The sequence below is a fragment of the Neoarius graeffei genome, chromosome 25 (assembly GCF_027579695.1).
Source record: "Neoarius graeffei isolate fNeoGra1 chromosome 25, fNeoGra1.pri, whole genome shotgun sequence".
Classification (NCBI taxonomy): Eukaryota; Metazoa; Chordata; class Actinopteri; order Siluriformes; family Ariidae; genus Neoarius; species Neoarius graeffei.
This window is the reverse complement of record NC_083593.1, coordinates 13,079,367-13,098,089: the sequence shown is the minus strand read 5'-3', so window position 1 is coordinate 13,098,089 and position 18,723 is coordinate 13,079,367. Positions and strand designations below refer to the sequence as shown.

The 18,723-nt window shown below is 43.5% G+C and overlaps 1 protein-coding gene across 5 annotated transcripts in view; it reads left to right on the top strand.

Annotated features, from left to right (window-relative positions):
* Positions 1 to 18,723, top strand: part of ttc28 (tetratricopeptide repeat domain 28) — a 473,297-nt gene that overhangs the window by 293,448 nt on the left and 161,126 nt on the right. For all 5 annotated transcript variants that reach the window (XM_060909515.1, XM_060909514.1, XM_060909517.1 and 2 more), the window contains 2 exons: positions 257 to 529; positions 11,807 to 11,937. In XM_060909515.1, the coding sequence (XP_060765498.1) occupies positions 257 to 529; positions 11,807 to 11,937 (404 nt within the window). The remainder of the gene's footprint in view (positions 1 to 256; positions 530 to 11,806; positions 11,938 to 18,723) is intronic.

Here is an 18,723-nt window from a genome sequence, read left to right as displayed (position 1 = left end):
ATTGGATTTGTATATAATCTGGTAACATATCTCAGATCATTGTAAATATTCGTAATTGTTATGATTGTTTTATTGAAAATAAATATGATCAACGTATAATTACTTAGCACTTGCTCAGCATCTCCGACACCATGGTCAGGCTAAGTGATCTGAACCAAGTCATGTGACCCATGCGCCTGTTTAAAGGTTAAGTCATGGGAACTGGGCTGCTATTATAACGTTACAATATTGATTCTTTTCTTGTCCTAACCCGCAGAATCTTTGGAGCCTACATATCAGCAGCTGCAGAAAATGAAGCTGGACAAGAGTCCGTTCGTCGTGGTGTCCGTGATCGGCCAGGAGCTGCTGAGCGCCGCCCACCACGGCGCATCGGTGGTGGTGTTGGAAGCGGCGCTGAAGATCGGCACGTGCAGCCTCAAATTGCGCGGCTCAGTCTTCTCCGCCCTCAGCAGTGCCTACTGGTCTTTGGGCAACACCGAGAAAAGCACCTCCTACATGCAACAAGACCTGGAGGTGGCCAAGACTTTAGGTGAGCGAGTGCTATAGATTTAAAGGGTTAATATGCCTGTTGGTTCTTGCTCTGATTTTAAAATCTGTTCTTTCACAGGCATGATCTCATCAGCATAAGCGAACACTGTTACGTTTGGTTCATGAGAAGTGTTAATTTATGTGTTTTATTCAAGAGAGCTCAGCGACCAACTGGGGCAGGTGAAGGCTCACATCACAGCTAACCACATCACAGGGCAGAGTTACACACTCAGAAAGTGCCATCTGCCCTCTTGCGCATACATAAGCTCCCAGTTGGACACGATGCCCTAGTATTGCTATGATTGACAGGACAGAGGGTGTACCCTGACACATGTGCCAGGAGAACACGGCGAGTTCTGCTATCTAGGTCTCGATGCTTGTTTTCTTGTGTGTTAAAATTTAGTAGGTCAAGCCAAGCTGAGTTTTGACTCAAAAGGGTTGAGATACAGCGCAGATAGCGGCATCACTCTATGGTCCATATGCAAAGCTCTATTAAGCAGGCGCAAAACCCAATGTGGTGGCACAGCGGGCATCCTTGGTGGCGCAGTGTTGTAGTCAAGTCACAAAACCTCGAGTCCCCAGTGTTCAAGTCTGAGTCATTAAAAAAAATGTCAAGTCGAGTCCGAGAACAAGACTCCAACTGCACCGTTTGACGGTGGCTGTTTCAGTGCCGTTAACATTAGTTTGTTCCTGAACAGGTGAATGTGCTTCTGTTTGTCAGGGAGCGCTACGTATTCTGTCAGAGATGGCTGGGAAGCGGATGTAAGTGCAGAAGGTGTGTTTATTAATACAAGTAAAGACGGGTAAACAATCCAGAACGGCGGGCAAAACCGTAAAACGGTGAAACAGGCGATAGGTCGAGCGACGCACAAACAGGCTATCGGAGACTCGGCAGAATCAGAGACGAGAAACAGGAAATCGGGGTCAGGAAAACAAACAAGGAAATAAGGCTCGGTAATGTGTCAGCAACGCAAGTCAATACTTCGCAGAGTAAGTGTGTTTTCACAGTTTTTGTATCGGCGTGCTGATCGCACCTCAATCCTGTGCAGGTGCAAGTCGTTTACAGCGCGAGAGTCTGCTTGGCATGCGCGCACTGTCCGGAGCGCGCCTGAGAGTCCATCTGATGCACACGCCAAGGCGCGCAGGTGTGACACTCTTGCATGAAATTATTACAAAAATTAACGTAGATATACAGTGGGGCAAAAAAGTATTTAGTCAGTCACCAATTGTGCAAGTTCTCCCACTTAAAAAGATGAGAGAGGCCTGTAATTTTCATCATCGGTACACTTCAACTATGAGAGACAGAATGAGAAAAAAAAATCCAGAAAATCACATTGTCTGATTTTTAAAGAATTTATTTGCAAATTATGGTGGAAAATAAGTATTTGGTCAATAACAAAAGTTCATCTCAATACTTTGTTATATCTCCTTTGTTGGCAATGACAGAGGTCAAACGTTTTCTGTAAGTCTTCACAAGGTTTTCACACACTGTTGCTGGTATTTTGGCCCATTCCTCCATGCAGATCTCCTCTAGAGCAGTGATGTTTTGGGGCTGTCGCTGGGCAACACGGACTTTCAACTCCCTCCAAAGATTTTCTATGGGGTTGAGATCTGGAGACTGGCTAAGCCACTCCAGGACCTTGAAATGCTTCTTACGAAGCCACTCCTTCGTTGCCCGGGCGGTGTGTTTGGGATCATTGTCATGCTGAAAGACCCAGCCACGTTTCATCTTCAATGCCCTTGCTGATGGAAGGAGGTTTTCACTCAAAATCTCACGATACATGGCCCCATTCATTCTTTCCTTTACACGGATCAGTCGTCCTGGTCCCTTTGCAGAAAAACAGCCCCAAAGCATGATGTTTCCACCCCCATGCTTCACAGTAGGTATGGTGTTCTTTGGATGCAACTCAGCATTCTTTCTCCTCCAAACACGACAAGTTGAGTTTTTACCAAAAAGTTCTATTTTGGTTTCATCTGACCATATGACATTCTCCCAATCCTCTTCTGGATCATCCAAATGCTCTCTAGCAAACTTCAGACGGGCCTGGACATGTACTGGCTTAAGCAGGGGGACATGTCTGGCACTGCAGGATTTGAGTCCCTGGCGGCGTAGTGCGTTACTGATGGTAGCCTTTGTTACTTTGGTCCCAGCTCTCTGCAGGTTATTCACTAGGTCCCCCCGTGTGGTTCTGGGATTTTTGCTCACCGTTCTTGTGATCATTTTGACCCCACGGGGTGAGATCTTGCATGGAGCCCCAGATCGAGGGAGATTATCAGCGGTCTTGTATGTCTTCCATTTTCTAATAATTGCTCCCACAGTTGATTTCTTCTCACCAAGCTGCTTACCTATTGCAGATTCAGTCTTCCCAGCCTGGTGTAGGTCTACAATTTTGTTTCTGGTGTCCTTTGACAGCTCTTTGGTCTTGGCCATAGTGGAGTTTGGAGTGTGACTGTTTGAGGTTGTGGACAGGTGTCTTTTATACTGATAACGAGTTCAAACAGGTGCCATTAATACAGGTAATGAGTGGAGGACAGAGGAGCCTCTTAAAGAAGAAGTTACAGGTCTGTGAGAGCCAGAAATCTTGCTTGTTTGTAGGTGACCAAATACTTATTTTACTGAGGAATTTACCAATTAATTCATTAAAAATAGTACAATGTGATTTCCTGGATTCTTTCCCCCCATTCTGTCTCTCATAGTTGAAGTGTACCGATGATGAAAATTACAGGCCTCTCTCATCTTTTTAAGTGGGAGAACTTGCACAATTGGTGGCGGACTAAATACTTTTTTGCCCCACTGTAAATATCTTATGCCAAATTATTATGGCGTGTTACAAAAAATAAAGAAGAAATCCGAGTCCTCGGCTCCAATTTACGAGTCCGAATGCAGTTAATGCACGAGTCCAAGTCCAAGTCACGAGTCCTTAAAATTAGGGCACGAGTCAGACTCGAATACTACAAGCCTGCTGTGGCGTTCTGCGTCTTCTCTCCATATCTGCTTCACCTTTCGCTGTGCTAAATTGCACCATGGTAAAGGTGACCAGGGTAAAGCAGTTACTGAAAATGAAAATTGCACTGCGAACCATCTTGTATCATTTCTATATGGTGCCATATTTAAAAACAAAAAAATCCAACCCAACACAGGTATGTTAACATGCGCACACCGCAGTTCCTTCTGCATAAATGTGTATAAATGAACAGTTTAATCATAAAAGCCTGAGTTAACAAAATTCTAGAGGTTAATTAAGCATCTGATATAATTATGCAAATTATAGTACCGGCTGATTTTAATTGAACGACTTAATGGACGTTAATAATTTTCGCCACACCCATAATGGAAATGACTTCACATTTCGATATGTTGTAAGAGAAACACTGACACGCTGCGACAAATTCTTTCTTTCAACACATAGCCGTTGCACAGAACAAGGTCAGTCGGATTTTGCAGCCGGGCTCCGAATGAAGATCGGAGCATCGCCGTCCAGGAGGGAGAGCATCAGAGGCAGGTATTAGTGGACACACGAGTCCATGAGAGTGTGCACAGACTGAAGACAAATCAGGATCAGTTGCAGGAACCTAAGGACACATGTGCTGAACTTTACATTGCCGTTTAACAAAGGAGTGTCGTGTCCTGTTACGAGTTATCGCACAAAACCAGACAAATAGAGCCAGCTTGGTTTCCCCCCCAGTAAAAATGACAAGTGGGCAATTGACATGTGGATCTGAAATGACTTGAGTAAGTGTTTTGAATCTATTGATATTGCTGGGTTTCAGTCACGTGACTTTTCTTAGCGCTTTTACCGGAAGTGAAATAGCTGGTGGTCTAAACGGCTGCCGTAGTGCAAACGACTAGCGATAAGTTATCAGAGTACGCTCGTGATCTAGAGGCCACTGCTGGCTTTAGATCTATTCAGAAGATCGCTATGTGCAATGGAATCGACCCGACAGTCTGGGAAAGAAGGATTTGTCATACGATCTCAAAAATCACCCTTCAGTCGAGTTCCCCGACATCTCGAACTATCTGGTGTTGCAGACGTCCTTCGACACCGCAAAACAGATGAAAGCGTAGAAGAGTACGGAGGCTTACGACTTTTTTATATGTGGCTGGGTAAAGGACCCCGCTATCAAGTCGCTACCGAATGAATCCTGGATTGTTTTTGCCCGTGTAAGTATGTTGTTTTTTTTAAGCTTTTCGTTCGCGTCTTTACAACGAAGCGCTGCAAGTTGAAGCGTAAGCAAACAGCAGTTCGCTTGATTCTCACTTGTGTTGGCTCTTATCTCTCAGCTAAATCATTCACAAAGACCAGAAACCCCTGTAAAGACCTGGATCTTAGTTAAACAAGACGGAGAAGTGATCACGGCGCATTTTAACTGTATGGCTGGGGAAGAATTTTGTCGCGACCTTCATGCATATGGACTTTGTGAGGAGGAAACAAAGAAACAGCCGGGGACTTTAGCGCTTCGTGACTAAAAAAAAGTACCGTAAAATAACGACACATAGCAAGAAAAGTACTTGGAAAACACTAAGGACATAGCTGAGAGGGAGATCCAAACCTTTCACGAAGAAGTGATCACTGCATGCTTCGACTTGGCTCCCTTCGATCTCAGTAAGAGGTTCAAAAGCCACGTTTCTCGACATCTTTTTGTGAAATCCTGTGTTCGTTCACCTTTTTTATTAGTTCGTGGGGAACCCTGAAGAAACTTGTATCAGTTTTACGGTTTGATCGATTCGAACAACGTATCAAGGTACATAAGGCATTTTTCATACGAGCAACGCACCTTCTCCGTACAAACGCTTCGTCAGCTGAGCTTCGGTAGACCACCAGCTCAAGTTTTAAAGAACTAACGAGGCGGATGTGACGTCACGTGAAACCCAGCAATAAACGGACTCTCTGGAAGTCCCCTTCCCCATCTGTTAGTACGAACGCCTACAAGTCGAATACTTGGATAAAAGATATAAATAGCAGTAATTAGAAAGTGATTAAAATGCAGTTTGCTCTGTCTGGGTGTTACAGTAACCACTAAAATAGTGCTCCTTGTCTGTTTCAGTCAAGAACGATTCAGTTTCTTCATACCTGCTTTTCCTAGAACACCAAGAAAGAAAGTGAATCAGGTGTGATGTTGTAGAGGAAAAAAGCTGCACGGCTGATACTCGTGCCTTATCATCAAATCTACACATTCGGAAGGATTGAACAGAAGTTCTTGAAGGCGGTGATAAGATCCGGGTGTGGAATTCCTCTGGTGAGATGCCGATATACTCTACGACTACAACGTGAGGATGTGTTGCGAGTCATCGGTCGGAGACGTTGTGAGACAGATGTCAGTTTGAATAGGTTCTCACGACAGTCTTGAGATTAACACCTGAAGGACAAGGAGGTTCTCACACACCGCAGAGGAGGACCGAGTGTGGCTTTGTTATTTGAACTTGGTTAAGCTAAGAATTTAATGGTTGCCCTTGAGAGACAGCGTGTGAGTCATGTGTTGATGCGGGGGGAAGCTGCCGATGAATTAATGTAGCTTTGACATTGTCTCTCAGAATCAAGGACTTAATTAGGACCTTAAACAGACACGAGTAGTTCGCATCATCTTTGAGCTTATTAATCCGATCCGTTTAAATTAACATTCCGCATGCACCTAGTGCTTAGAGTGACTTCGAGTGTAGTAAATAGAGTTTTAATAGATACAACACCTTTAACCTTCTTCCGAGGAAGAATCGCATCTTGTATAAAGTCCTCAACCGTGCACTCCTATCACGAGCACAACATCAGCAAACTCTCCGTCGAGACATGAAAGCTTTGTGCTCTTTGATCAGGGCTCTTTCCTTGTAAGTGCACATCTGTGCCAGTGTGCTCTTGAGTGAGCCACAGTTCAGTTCACACATTTAACGCATTGCAGAACAGCTCTGAAGTCGAGATTTTGAGTGAGCAGTCAGTGTCATGGAAGTTGTTCGGTTTCGTTCCGCTTTTCTTGGTGGAGCTTGCGCTGACGAGAGACCGAGATGGCAGAGAGGTCATTCAGCTTTTCATGCGATGATACTCGGATGTTCCCAAGCCAGCTGTGGGATCCATTTCTCTAGCGGGTCTGCTTCAGAGCGTCCAATCCAGTGAGACAGCTCTACCAGGAGACAACCACGTGGCATCCTTTTAAAGCAGGGGTTCTCTAGCCTGGCTAACGCGACTTCAAAGCTCTCCGAGCTATTAGTCTGGCCAAGATATTAAGCCCAACCGTTTCCCAGAGCCCGTGGTTGACCCGCCTCCCTGAAATGCCTCAGTTTGCTACTGGTCGAAGCCAGAAAAGGCTGTGACGAAGCTTAAACCAATCACATCACTCTTTCCTCTGACGTATGTGACGCGACGGGGCTAACTGGTAGATTAAACTCTTACTGAAGCCGGTCGGGAGCAAGGCGAAAACGTCCTTCCTTTCAATAAATACCTCCAGGGCTGCTCTTTGCTCCGTTTTCAATGAGAACTTCCCGTTGAATGCTTTCAATACAGCATCTATGCGTAATTGATGCGGAAGCGTGAATGAAGCACTTCCGGCATAGATTCTGTAAACAATTTATGGCTTCCGGTCGCAGTTCTACTACGTCAGTGCCTTGAACACGCCTCTACCCAGGGCCGTTGGAGATGCTCAAAGCTGATTGGTTCCCGATTTTTCGGGAGCTTGGAAGAGCTGTAGATAGCTTGCCTGGCCAGACTAAGCTCGCAACAGGCCCTCGTGTTGCGTCACGCTTAGGATGGGCAGGCCCAGGCTAGGGGTTCTCAACCTTTTCTACTTTAAGGCCCACATATTCATACTTGTAGCGAGTCGGGGCCCATTAAAAAAGATTCCCAATTCTTTTGGCTCATCTATTCTATTAGAATCTAATAATCTATTGTAATGTGTTAATAGGATGCGACATCACTCTCTGTTACAGATAAATAAATGCGGTAAAAACCAACTGTTTTTAATTGTAGGTATTGTATTTAAAACTGTATGGATGTGCCAGAAGCCAACATAAATTGCTTGGATTTCCCTCTGGGATTAATAAAGTATCCATCCATCCATCCATCCATCCATCCATCCATCCATCCATCTATCTATATGCCATGCCATGCATGCAGGGCATTCTCAGTCAAAAGGGATTAATGATCCAAAAGTGGAATCTGGTCAATTAACACAAGAACGTATTGCCATGTTTGTGTAAGTTATTAAAACCAAGAAGTACACTCAAAAGAAGCGGATACAGAAACCACTCAATGGGATTAGATCCTTATGCGCTAACAAAGAAGGATTTTTCCTACGAGTTGGAAAATGAGCCATCCGTTGAGTTCCCCGACATCTCAAACTACCTGGTGCTACAGACATCGTTCTACACGGACACACAGATGAAAACCTGGAAGAGCATGGAGGAGAACAACTTTTTATATGTGGCTGGGTTAAAGATCTGGAGATCAGGACACTATGAGATAAATCCTGTATCGTTTATGCCCGGGTAAGGAGGAATTTTTGGGCTTTTTGTACGCTGATGATTGCCAGGACGCTATGAGTTTTAGTATCGGATGTAAACGAACCACAGCCGCTCGATTCTCAATCCTCCCTGCTCGTCTCTTCCAGGTAAACCATTCACAAAGGTCCACAGAAACCCCTTTAAAGACCGGGGTATTATGCGTTAGTTTACAGTATGGCGACCGCGATTAAACAGTAAACAAAAACACATCTGAGGACTTAAGCGTCTCCTGAACTTTAAAAGATCACGAAATAATGGAAAATGGCAAGAAAAGTCACTTGCGAGTCCAAATGAAATAAACTGGAGGAATTTACAAACCTTTCACGAAGTGATCACTGCAAACTCGAGCGTTCTTCGACTCGGCTCAGCTCCCTTCCATCACAGTGAACGGTTCAAGAGCGACCTCTCTCATCGTCTTTTGGTAAAATCCTTTGCTCTTTCACTCATTATCGCTTCACGTGGAACCCGGAAGAAACTTTTATCGGTTTCACAGATAAGTGGATATAGAAACCACTCAATGGGATTCGATCCTTACGCGCTAACAAAGAAGGATTTTTCCTACGAGTTGTAAAATGATCCATCCATTGAGTTCCCCGACATCTCAAACTACTTGGTGCTGCCGACATCGTTCTACACAGACACACAGATGAAAACCTGGAACAGCATGGAAGCGTACAACTTTTTATATGTGGCTGGGTTAAAGATCTGGGGATCAGGACACTACAAGGTAGACGGATTTAAGTGCAAGAAGAGTGTTTATTAGCAGGTGTGATATTGACAAAAACAAAACACAAACGAAAGCAAAGCAGAATCCTAAAGCAAAGTATTTAACCAGCGTTATAAACATGGCTCGAAACAAACGTGACAGTGATGATGATGATAATACTTTGCACAGTCTCTGTGAAAACAGAGTCCTTATCTGTGTGTGCTGATTGCGGTCAAATCAGTATCAGGCGTTTCCCATAACGACTGGGTCCCAAGCACACGCACAACACGCTCTGTGAGCAAGTGCGGCCGCTCAAGCTGCACCAGACTGTAGTGCGTGAAGGCGTGACAGTGCTGCGTGACCACAACTTTTAGCTCACGTGTACAGTATATCGCTACCAAAATGCCTCATTTTCATCGATGACCCATCGCAAAGCATCGCACTAGACATTTTCATCGATAACCCATCGCAACCACTAGACGGCGTTTCGCAGCCCACTGGTTAAGAAACACTGTTTTAATCCACCTCAACTGGCATCTTCTGGATTACCGAACATCTCACTTTATTGCAAAGAATAAGGAGTGTGGAAGAGCCTCATTCATGTTGCTTGTACTCATAACTCTGGGTTATGACCCACAGCTCGGGCCCCTAGGTGCTGGTAGGGACATAGACTGACCTTATCATCTTCTGATCATGTTTTTAATGCAGCATATCAAGTTTGGCCCCTTATCACCAAGTTCTTGGCAAATCTTTCAGCAATATTGCAAGATATTTGAGTTTAACCAGTGACTTTATTTTTAGGAAATGTGTTTTTTATGATCGTTTATTAGACAAATAAAAAGCAGAACCCGATTGGAGATCTCTGAATGTTAATGATTTTGTTCTTATAGTATTTAAACAGTGATATGTATATACTAGTGCATCTCAAAAAATTAGAATAACATGAACAAGTTCCTTTTTTTCATAATTTAATTCAAAAAGGTAAACTTTCATATATTCTATATTCATTACATGTAAAGTGAAATATTTAAAGCCTTTTTTGTTTTAATTTTGATGATTATGGCTTATAGCTCATGAAAATCAGAAATCCAGTATCTCAAATTATTAGAATATTCCCTAAGATCAATCAGAAAAAGGATTTACAATACAGAAATGTCCAACTTCTGAAAAGTATATTCATTTATACACTCAGTACTTGGTTGGGTCTCCTTTACCATGAATTACTGTATCAATGTGGTGTGGCATGGAGGTGATGAGTCTGTGGCACTGCTGAGGTGTTATTGAAGCCCAGGTTGCTTTGATAGTGGCCTTCAGCGTATCTGTATTTTTGGGTCGGGTGTTTCTCATCTTCCTCTTGACAATACCCCATAGATTCTCTATGGGGTTCAGGTCAGGCAAGTTGGCTGGCCAATCAAACACAGTAATATCATGGTCAGCAAACCATTTGGTAGTAGTTTTGGCACTGTGGGTAGGTGCTAAGTCCTGCTGGAAAAGGAAATCAGCATCTCCAAAAAGCTCGTCAGCAGATGGAAGCATGAAGTGCCCTACAATCTCCTGGTAGATGGCTGTGTTGACTTTGGACTTGATAAAATACAGTGGACCAACACCAGCAGATGATATGGTACCCCAAATCATCACAGACTGTGGAAACTTCACACTGGGCTTCAAACACCTTGGATTCTCTGCCTCTCCACTCTTCCTCCAGACTCTAGAACCGTGATTTCCAAATTAAATGCAAAATGTACTTTCATCTGAAAAGAGGACTTCGGACCACTGAGCAACAGTCCATTTCTTTCTCTCCTTAGCTCAGATAAGACACTTCTGACATTGTCTCTGGCTCAGGAGTAGCTTGATATTAGGAATGCGAAAGCTGTATCCCCTTTCTTGAAGATGTCTGTTCGTGATGTGTCTTGATACACTGACGCCAGCCTCAGTCCACTCCTTGTGAAGCTCTCCCAAGTTCTTGAATCAACTTTTCTTGACAATCCTCTCAAGACTGCGGCCATCCCTGTTGCTTGTGCACCTTTTCCAGCCACCCTTATCAGCAATGACCTTTTGTGGCTTACCCTCCTTGTGGAGGGCATCAGTGATCATCTTCTGGACAACAGTCAAGTCAGCAGTCTTCCCCATGATTGTGGTTGTGTGTACTGAACTAGACCGAGAGATACACTGTGTTCATACTGTTTTACTCAAACTCGGAATGAAATATTCTAATATTTTGAGATGGGTTTTTTTTATGTTTTTGTACTGTATGCCATACTGATTAAAATTAAAATAGAAAAATGCTTGAAACATTTTAGTTTATGTGTAATGAGTCTATAATATATAACATTTTCACTTTCTTAAATAACTGATGGAAAATATTTTCACAATATTCTAATTTTTTGAGATGCACTAGTATATACGTTTTTTGGTGCATGGTCATGAGTATCATTACAATACGGAGCTTAAAAGAAAAACTCCCGGAAAGCTGGCAATACAAGAGCATGCGTGTGTGAGAGTCTGTGCTGTGCGCTAGCTGGAGATTCTTACTCCACTGCCATGATGTCATCGCGATGTTATCTTTGAGCGGGGCCCCTGGATCAAGCTCGCCATGTTCTCTTTTTGTACACAACTCAGTACTTAGTGCCATTACTCTAATCCTGTCCTGGCGGATGAAAGCGCTGTGAGCGTTTTGTGTCGTCCTGCTCACATCATATCATTCACAGTTGATTCGTCTCACCAGCTGCCTGTCTTTCATAAGACGTGACAGATGTGGGAAACACTCCATTGGCTCGTACATGAATCTCTTTGTCCAGTTTTAATCTTGAAAGCGTACAGTAATATGAGGCAGATTAAATCAGCATGACAGCACTTTTGCAACACTTCGGAGTCATGGAGTTTTCGTTCCGTCAGCAGAAATATCAGCAAGTCACGTTTCTACGTACGAGTAGAAACAGTGTTGACGTGAGTGCGTTTGTGTGTGATGATTTGTCATTCTGAAAGAGTCACTGAATGTCACGTCTTTGAGGTGGCAGTCGAGGGAGTGTGTGAGCACAGCCAGGCGTGTGTGTTTGTCTGAACTGCTGACTCGTCGTCTCTTGCAGGTGACCAGGCAGGTGAGTGCAGGGCTCACGGGAACCTCGGCTCGGCCTTCTTCTCCAAGAGCAATTACCGCGAGGCCCTGACCAATCACAGGAACCAGCTTGTCCTGGCCATGAAGCTGAAGGACAGAGAGGTAAGTGTGTGTCTGTGTACACAGTAGGATATGATTGTATGAGTCCACAACCATGAACAGAAGTAAAATTTAACCCGTTTTTTTATTCACTGTTAAATGTCGCAACCAGCATTCCTTAATTATTTACTCATATTAAAAAAAGAAAGAAAGAAATCCAATTTACGACAAGCATAATGACAATAAATCATCCTGGAATGACTCTCATGGCACTTGAGTCAGTGTCGTGTGTTCCCGGCTAATAGACGAAACGCTCTTAGGCAATAATATAAGACAATTTTATTCACCAGCAGAAAAAGAAAGAACAGAAAGCACATGGATAGATTACTGATTCGTTTTCAAATGCACTCCTCAAACAGCTAAAACGGCTGAAAGGACTTGTAGTGGCCTCAGACTACTTGACTAATTGCTGCGACTTGCGATGAAAGAAGTCATCTTTGATTTTATCAGCCAGCCACAGCTTTCGACTGAGGAAGTGATGAATGTTTTTGTCTGTGCTCTTGTTCGGTTCATTGGTTGTTCCTGCATTCATTCTCAGTCTGGAGTTCTGTCTGCTCTCCGCTCAACTGCACAGCGAGAACAAGTATTCACACCCCAAAATCTGGAATAAAGTCGTCTCACATAGCGGTGCATTTTTAATGATTAGTCTGTGATTAGCTTCAAAACAACAAACAGCCTGTTTGTTTGTTTGTTTTAATGCAAGCTTAGGGACGCGTACAAGGATAAGTACAGGACTAATCAAGACGCCGTGTGAACAGTAATAATCTCATCTGTGAAATTAGCCGTAAAAGTGATCGTTGATGAAGAATTTGGAGCAAGTTTATATTCAGGAGATTCATATTTATGAAAGATAGGAAATAGTACTGAATGAAAAAATACTTCTTTATTTTTGTATCCCCCGCTGGCTGAAAGGCCCGAAGGGGGATTATGTCGTGGCGATTTCCATCTGTCCATCCAGGGAAGAGCGCTCACCTTCTGAAATCAACTCCTCTCATAATTGTTAGAGGAATTCCACGAAACTTGGCAGGATTCTTTGTTATATGTCGGTAGTATGTAGCCTAGTAAACTAGACCCAACCGTCTAGCGGCCAAAAATATTTTTGCCTAGCGAATGGGTCTAGCCTCGCACCATATAAACAAAAACACCCCGGGCATCAAATCGTGCCCGCCAATCACAACGCAAGGTTTTTGTTTGGATTCTTTGGGCGGGCTTTTGCAGGAGTGACGACAAAGCTGCGCGACGCTGGAGAAAGCACAGCAGGAAAGATGGCTACGGCTAGTGAACAGCGTGCGTTTGACTCCGCTTTGGAATCAGTTTTAGAAGAATTAGACTTGGAGTTTTCGTTGAAACATGAGCAGGAAGAGGCTCTCCGCTCATTCCTTTTCAAGAAGGACGTTTTCGCTGTTTTGCCGACCGGCTATGGCAAAAGTCTGATCTACCAGCTGGCTCCGCTCGTAGCCAAAAGGATGGGGCTAGTTTGTGCAGTATGAAGAATTAATAAACAGCTTTGAAACATTACTTTTTGATTGTTTCTTATTTTCCCGTTATTTTAAATTTAAGGGAAATTATTTCACCAAACACCACTAAATAAAAATTCTCAAACAGTTTAAGCAAACCCTTGAAAAACACTTGGAAAAAAATGTGTATGTGGTACAGACTCCAAACTTGTGGTCATTATCTCCAAACTTCTTAATATCTAGAACCTGTTTATTAATTAATACGCATTTTGAAAAATTATTTATTTCAAGGCCTCCCCCACTGCTTTCTGTCGCTCTGACTACGTCACAGTCACTGTTGCGCTGATTGGTCAGAGCGTTGGCCTATACGCACAGAGACAGTTTGAAAGACAGCGGGTTGTTCCTACCCACACCCTTCAGAAATGTCTACGGATCGAGGCCAGACTAAATATTCACATTTAGTCTGGCTTGCCAGGCTAGGTAATATGCATATTGTAATTTTGTTAAATTGGGTCGAATTTTACCAGAGTTACAGCCCTTGATTAACAAAATTATACTCTGACAATTTCATGAGAGTGTTTTCCTTCTGAAATCAACTCCTCTCGCAACTTTAGGCAAAAGGCCTTGTTATATGTCGGTAATACGCGTATTGCGATTTAATTTCGTTGGTGAAAATTTTCCCAGAGTTTTGAGGGTGCACGTTCTTCTGAAATCAACTCCTCTCACAATTTGTGGAGGAATTTCACCAAACTTGGCAAAAGGCTTTGTTATATGACAGTTCTACGCAGATTGAAATTTCATTTAATTTGGGCAAATTTTACCAGAGTTCTGCCCTGATTATTAACAAACTTGTACTTTGGTGATTTCATCAAGGTGTGCTTGCTTTCTGAAATCAACTCCCCTCGCAATTTTTATTATCCCGCGCTGGCCGAAAGGCCCGAAGGGAGATTATGTCGTGGCGATGTCCGTCCATCCGTCCGTCCTGGGAAGGGTCCTCGCCTTCTGAAATCAACTCCTCTCACAGTTTTTGGAAGAATTTCACGAAACTTGGCAGGATTCTTTGTTATAGGTCGGTAATACGCATATCTCGATTTCGTTCAATTCAGTTGCATTTTACTAGAGTTATGGCCTACTGTAGTCACCAGCAGAGGGTATTATGCTCTCAGAGCACTCGTTTATTTTCCATTTGATTTGGTCACTCATAAATTTCTACATCACACCAAAACAATGGCATTTTTAGCCCACATTCGAGTGACATTGCGTGTTGTAACAGGAATGTGTTTTTTTATTTCCCTCTGTGGAATAGACAGAACCTAAAAATGTGCACTTCGACTATGAATAAGGCTTTCATAAGGAGTTTTAGATTTTTCACAGCATGGGTTTTCCAACACCCTCCCCCCCCCCTTCCCCTCTAGATGCCCTTCACTGTGTGTGCAAGGTGGGAATGGGGAACCCCTCCTTTATTTTTCTACAGCTCGCCGTTCTCTGCTCGCACGCCAGGCTACGTTCACACGTACTACAACATGTTGGCAGAAATTAATGCCTCTCCCATCACACACACTTCCACTGCGGCTGCATTGCATTGCATGCTGGGTAGTGGAGGGTGTCACATTCTCAGTGGCAGAATGGATGGAGCTAACGAGGTAGATGTAGCTTATGTGGTGGGAAATGTGTGTGTGTGTGAGAGGAGGAGAAGATAAACTGCAGCCCTGATCTGTTCCGGTTCTTCATTAGTCACTTCAGAAGGTCACTGTGATGCTCATAGTAGCCTTTTTCCCCTCTCCTGTCCTTTATCACCGTGTCCCAGTAGGCACCTCAGAGTATAGACTGATAATCTGTCAATAAGGAGCGGCGTTAAGGAGACGGATGCGTGTGTGAATGATCGAGCCGAGTATTGGTGAGTAAAGCGCTTTTAAGTGATGGCACCTCCGTATTATTCCTCTGTCCTGAAGACTTTCCAGCATGTTACAAAGCAGCGACCCTTACAAAACCGCGAAACGGACGACATCAACAGAAAACTTCTCCACGTCAGCGTTGGAGCTGTACCAGTCCCTGCACATGAGCTGTCGGTAGAAAATCGGAACACGTTAGAACGAGCGCGTTTAATCTAAACCTGCGATTTGTCTTGACGTCAGCACTACCGTCCGAGCTGCTGTTCCAGAAAACGAATCAACCTTCTGGCCAATCAGAATCGAGAATTCAGCCGCACTGTGGTCCAAGTTTAATTAATTAAGGATGCCCTAAATCCTGACCACAATTAAAATATAATGAATTATACATTGCTAGGGTTAGACGAGTAGCACTCTGAAGAACTCTTTACTATAATCAGGCTTTAATGAAGATTTGTATGTGAGTCAGAAGTGACGCACTCAAATGCCATAATTTATGAATGAATTACTGAACCATAAAACACTTTTCGAGCATCGCTCCTGGATAATGTAGAAGCTTGTGTTTACTTGGTTATGAGAAGTGAATATATCATGTTCAGCTGTACCTTTAGCTTTTTTTTTTTCTTCCCCCCCCCTGTATTGCAGGCTCAAGAAGGAGAATGTGAGCTCTGTCAATGTTTCCACATTCAGTGTCATGAATAATAAATTCACATGTGCTCCAAGAAGGACGTGGGTTGTTTTGGTTTCGCTGGGCTGGTGGTGTTCGTGAAAGAAAACGATATATATATTAAAAAAAACCCCATTGCGCTGGGCTGAATGGCAGATAAAGAGAGAAGCCACTGGAATAATGTGATGGATCGTATAATTCACTCGGTTACTGAGAGATTTGTATCAGCTTAGCCCTGATTTAAAGGCGAGATGAAAAGCGCATTAAATAAGGCAGATTGTACTTGCAGTGTAAGGAGCAGGTGGCTGCCGACTGCTAATGGATGCCTGTTATTGCATTTTTAAATAAGCGTTTAAAAGATTTGCTCTTTATTATTAGGGGTCCAAGAACCTATTGTAATGGATACGATGTTTTATGAGACCAAGCTTTTGGTTTTTTATCCTCCGCTGGCTGAAAGGCCCGAAGGGGGATTATATCGTGGCGATGTATATCTATCTGTCCATCCATCCATCCTGGGAAAGGGCGCTCACCTTCTGAAATCAACTCCTCTCACAGTTTTTGGAGGAATTTCACGAAACTTGGCAGGATTCTTTGTTCTATATCGGTAATATGCATATTATAATTTCGTTAAATTTGGTCAAATTTTACCAGAGTTACAACCCTTGATTAACAAAATAATACTTTGCGTTTTCCTTCTGAAATCAACTCCCCTCACAGTTGTTAGAGGAATTTCACAAAACTTGGCAAAAGGCCTTGTTATATGTCGGTAGTACGCATATTGTAATTTTGTTCAATTCGGTCGCATTTTACCAGAGTTGTGGCCCTTGATTAAATAACTTGTACGTACTTTGACAATTTCATGAGGGTGTATGTTCTTCTGAAATCAACTCCTCTCACAATTTGTGGAGGAATTTTACCAAACTTGGCAAAAGGCTTTGTTATATGACAGTTATACGCAGATTGAAATTTCGTTTAATTTGGGCAAATTTTACCAGAGTTCTGCCCTGATTATTAACAAACTTGTACTTTGGCAATTTCATCAAGGTGTGCTTGCTTTCTGAAATCAACCCCCCTCACAATTTTTATTATCCCGCGCTGGCCGAAAGGCCCGAAGGGAGATTATGTCGTGGCGATGTCCGTCCATCCGTCTGTCCTGGGAAGGGTCCTCGCCTTCTGAAATCAACTCCTCTCACAGTTTTTGGAGGAATTTCATATTGCATATTGCAATTTCGTTCAATTCAGTCAAATTTTGCCAGAGTTATGGCCTAGTTGCCAGCGGGGGATATTGTGCTCTCATGCCCCTTTTCCACCAAAGCAGTTCCAGGGCTGGTTCGGGGCCAGTGCTTAGTTTGGAACCGGGTTTTCTGTTTCCACTGACAAAGAACTGGCTCTGGGGCCAGAAAAACCGGTTCCAGGCTAGCACCAACTCTCTGCTGGGCCAGAGGAAAGAACCACTTACGTCAGCGGGGGGGGCGGAGTTGTTAAGACCAACAACAATAACAAGACCACGAAAGATCGTCATTTTTAAGCGACGAGAAGCAGCAGCTGTACAAACGCGAAGTCATCCATTATTATTATTATTGTTGTTGTTGCTGCTGCTGCTTCTTCCGTGTTGTTTTTGCTTCAGTATTCAAGGTTTTTGCAAACGTAGCAACGTAACTGACGTATACAGCGACGTAATGATGTGGCTTCCCTTAGCACCGCGAGCTATGGAAAAGCAAACTGGTTCTCAGCTGGCTCGCAAGTTGAACGAGTTGTAAACTAGCACCAGCACCGGCCCCGAACCAGCCCTGGAACTGATTTGGTGGAAAAGGGGTATGAGAGCACTCTTATTTTGTTGTTGTTTTTTTTTCTTCCCCAGATTTTTCTCCTTCTTTTTAGAGGTCCAAGCATGCAGTGCTGGAACTTAATTGTTTTTGTTTGGATTATTATTATTATTATTATTATTATTATTGGGGCGGTATGGTGGTGTAGTGGTTAGCGCTGTCGCCTCACAGTAAGAAGGTCCGGGTTCGAGCCCCGTGGCCAGCGAGGGCCTTTCTGTGTGGAGTTTGCATGTTCTCCCCGTGTCCGCGTGGGTTTCCTCCGGGTGCTCCGGTTTCCCCCACAGTCCAAAGACATGCAGGTTAGGTTAACTGGTGACTCTAAATTGACCGTAGGTGTGAATGTGAGTGTGAATGGTTGTCTGTATCTATGTGTCGGCCCTGTGATGACCTGGCGACTTGTCCAGGGTGTACCCCGCCTTTCGCCCGTAGTCAGCTGGGATAGGCTCCAGCTTGCCTACGACCCTGTAGAAGGATAAAGCGGCTAGAGATAATGAGATGAGATTATTATTATTATTATTATTATTATTATTATTTCTTCCCTAAAAAGAATCACGTAGACCAGGCCAAAAGTGTAACAGTCACACAGCTGCAGTGTATGGTCTAAATTTCAGAGTTTACTGAACAGAACAAGACATCAAATCATAGTCAGGAAAACAGGCCAAGCCACAAAATCAGAAAGGTAAACAACCATTGAACTAATCCAAAGGGACAGGCAAAAACAACAAAGACAACAAACTAAAAGATTAAAAAAAAAAAAAAAGATACGCATACACACACAGTGTCCAATACCTTACCTTGGATACCTTGAATCGGCTTCAAGCTTGATCACTCAGGCCAAGCATATCACCGATTCCCAGGGTAGCACCTATTAACACTTGCTACCGATCCAACAAGCTCCTATTCGCACCGAGGTACCCGGGTGTCGGTGGGGTGTCAGGGAATGATCCGAG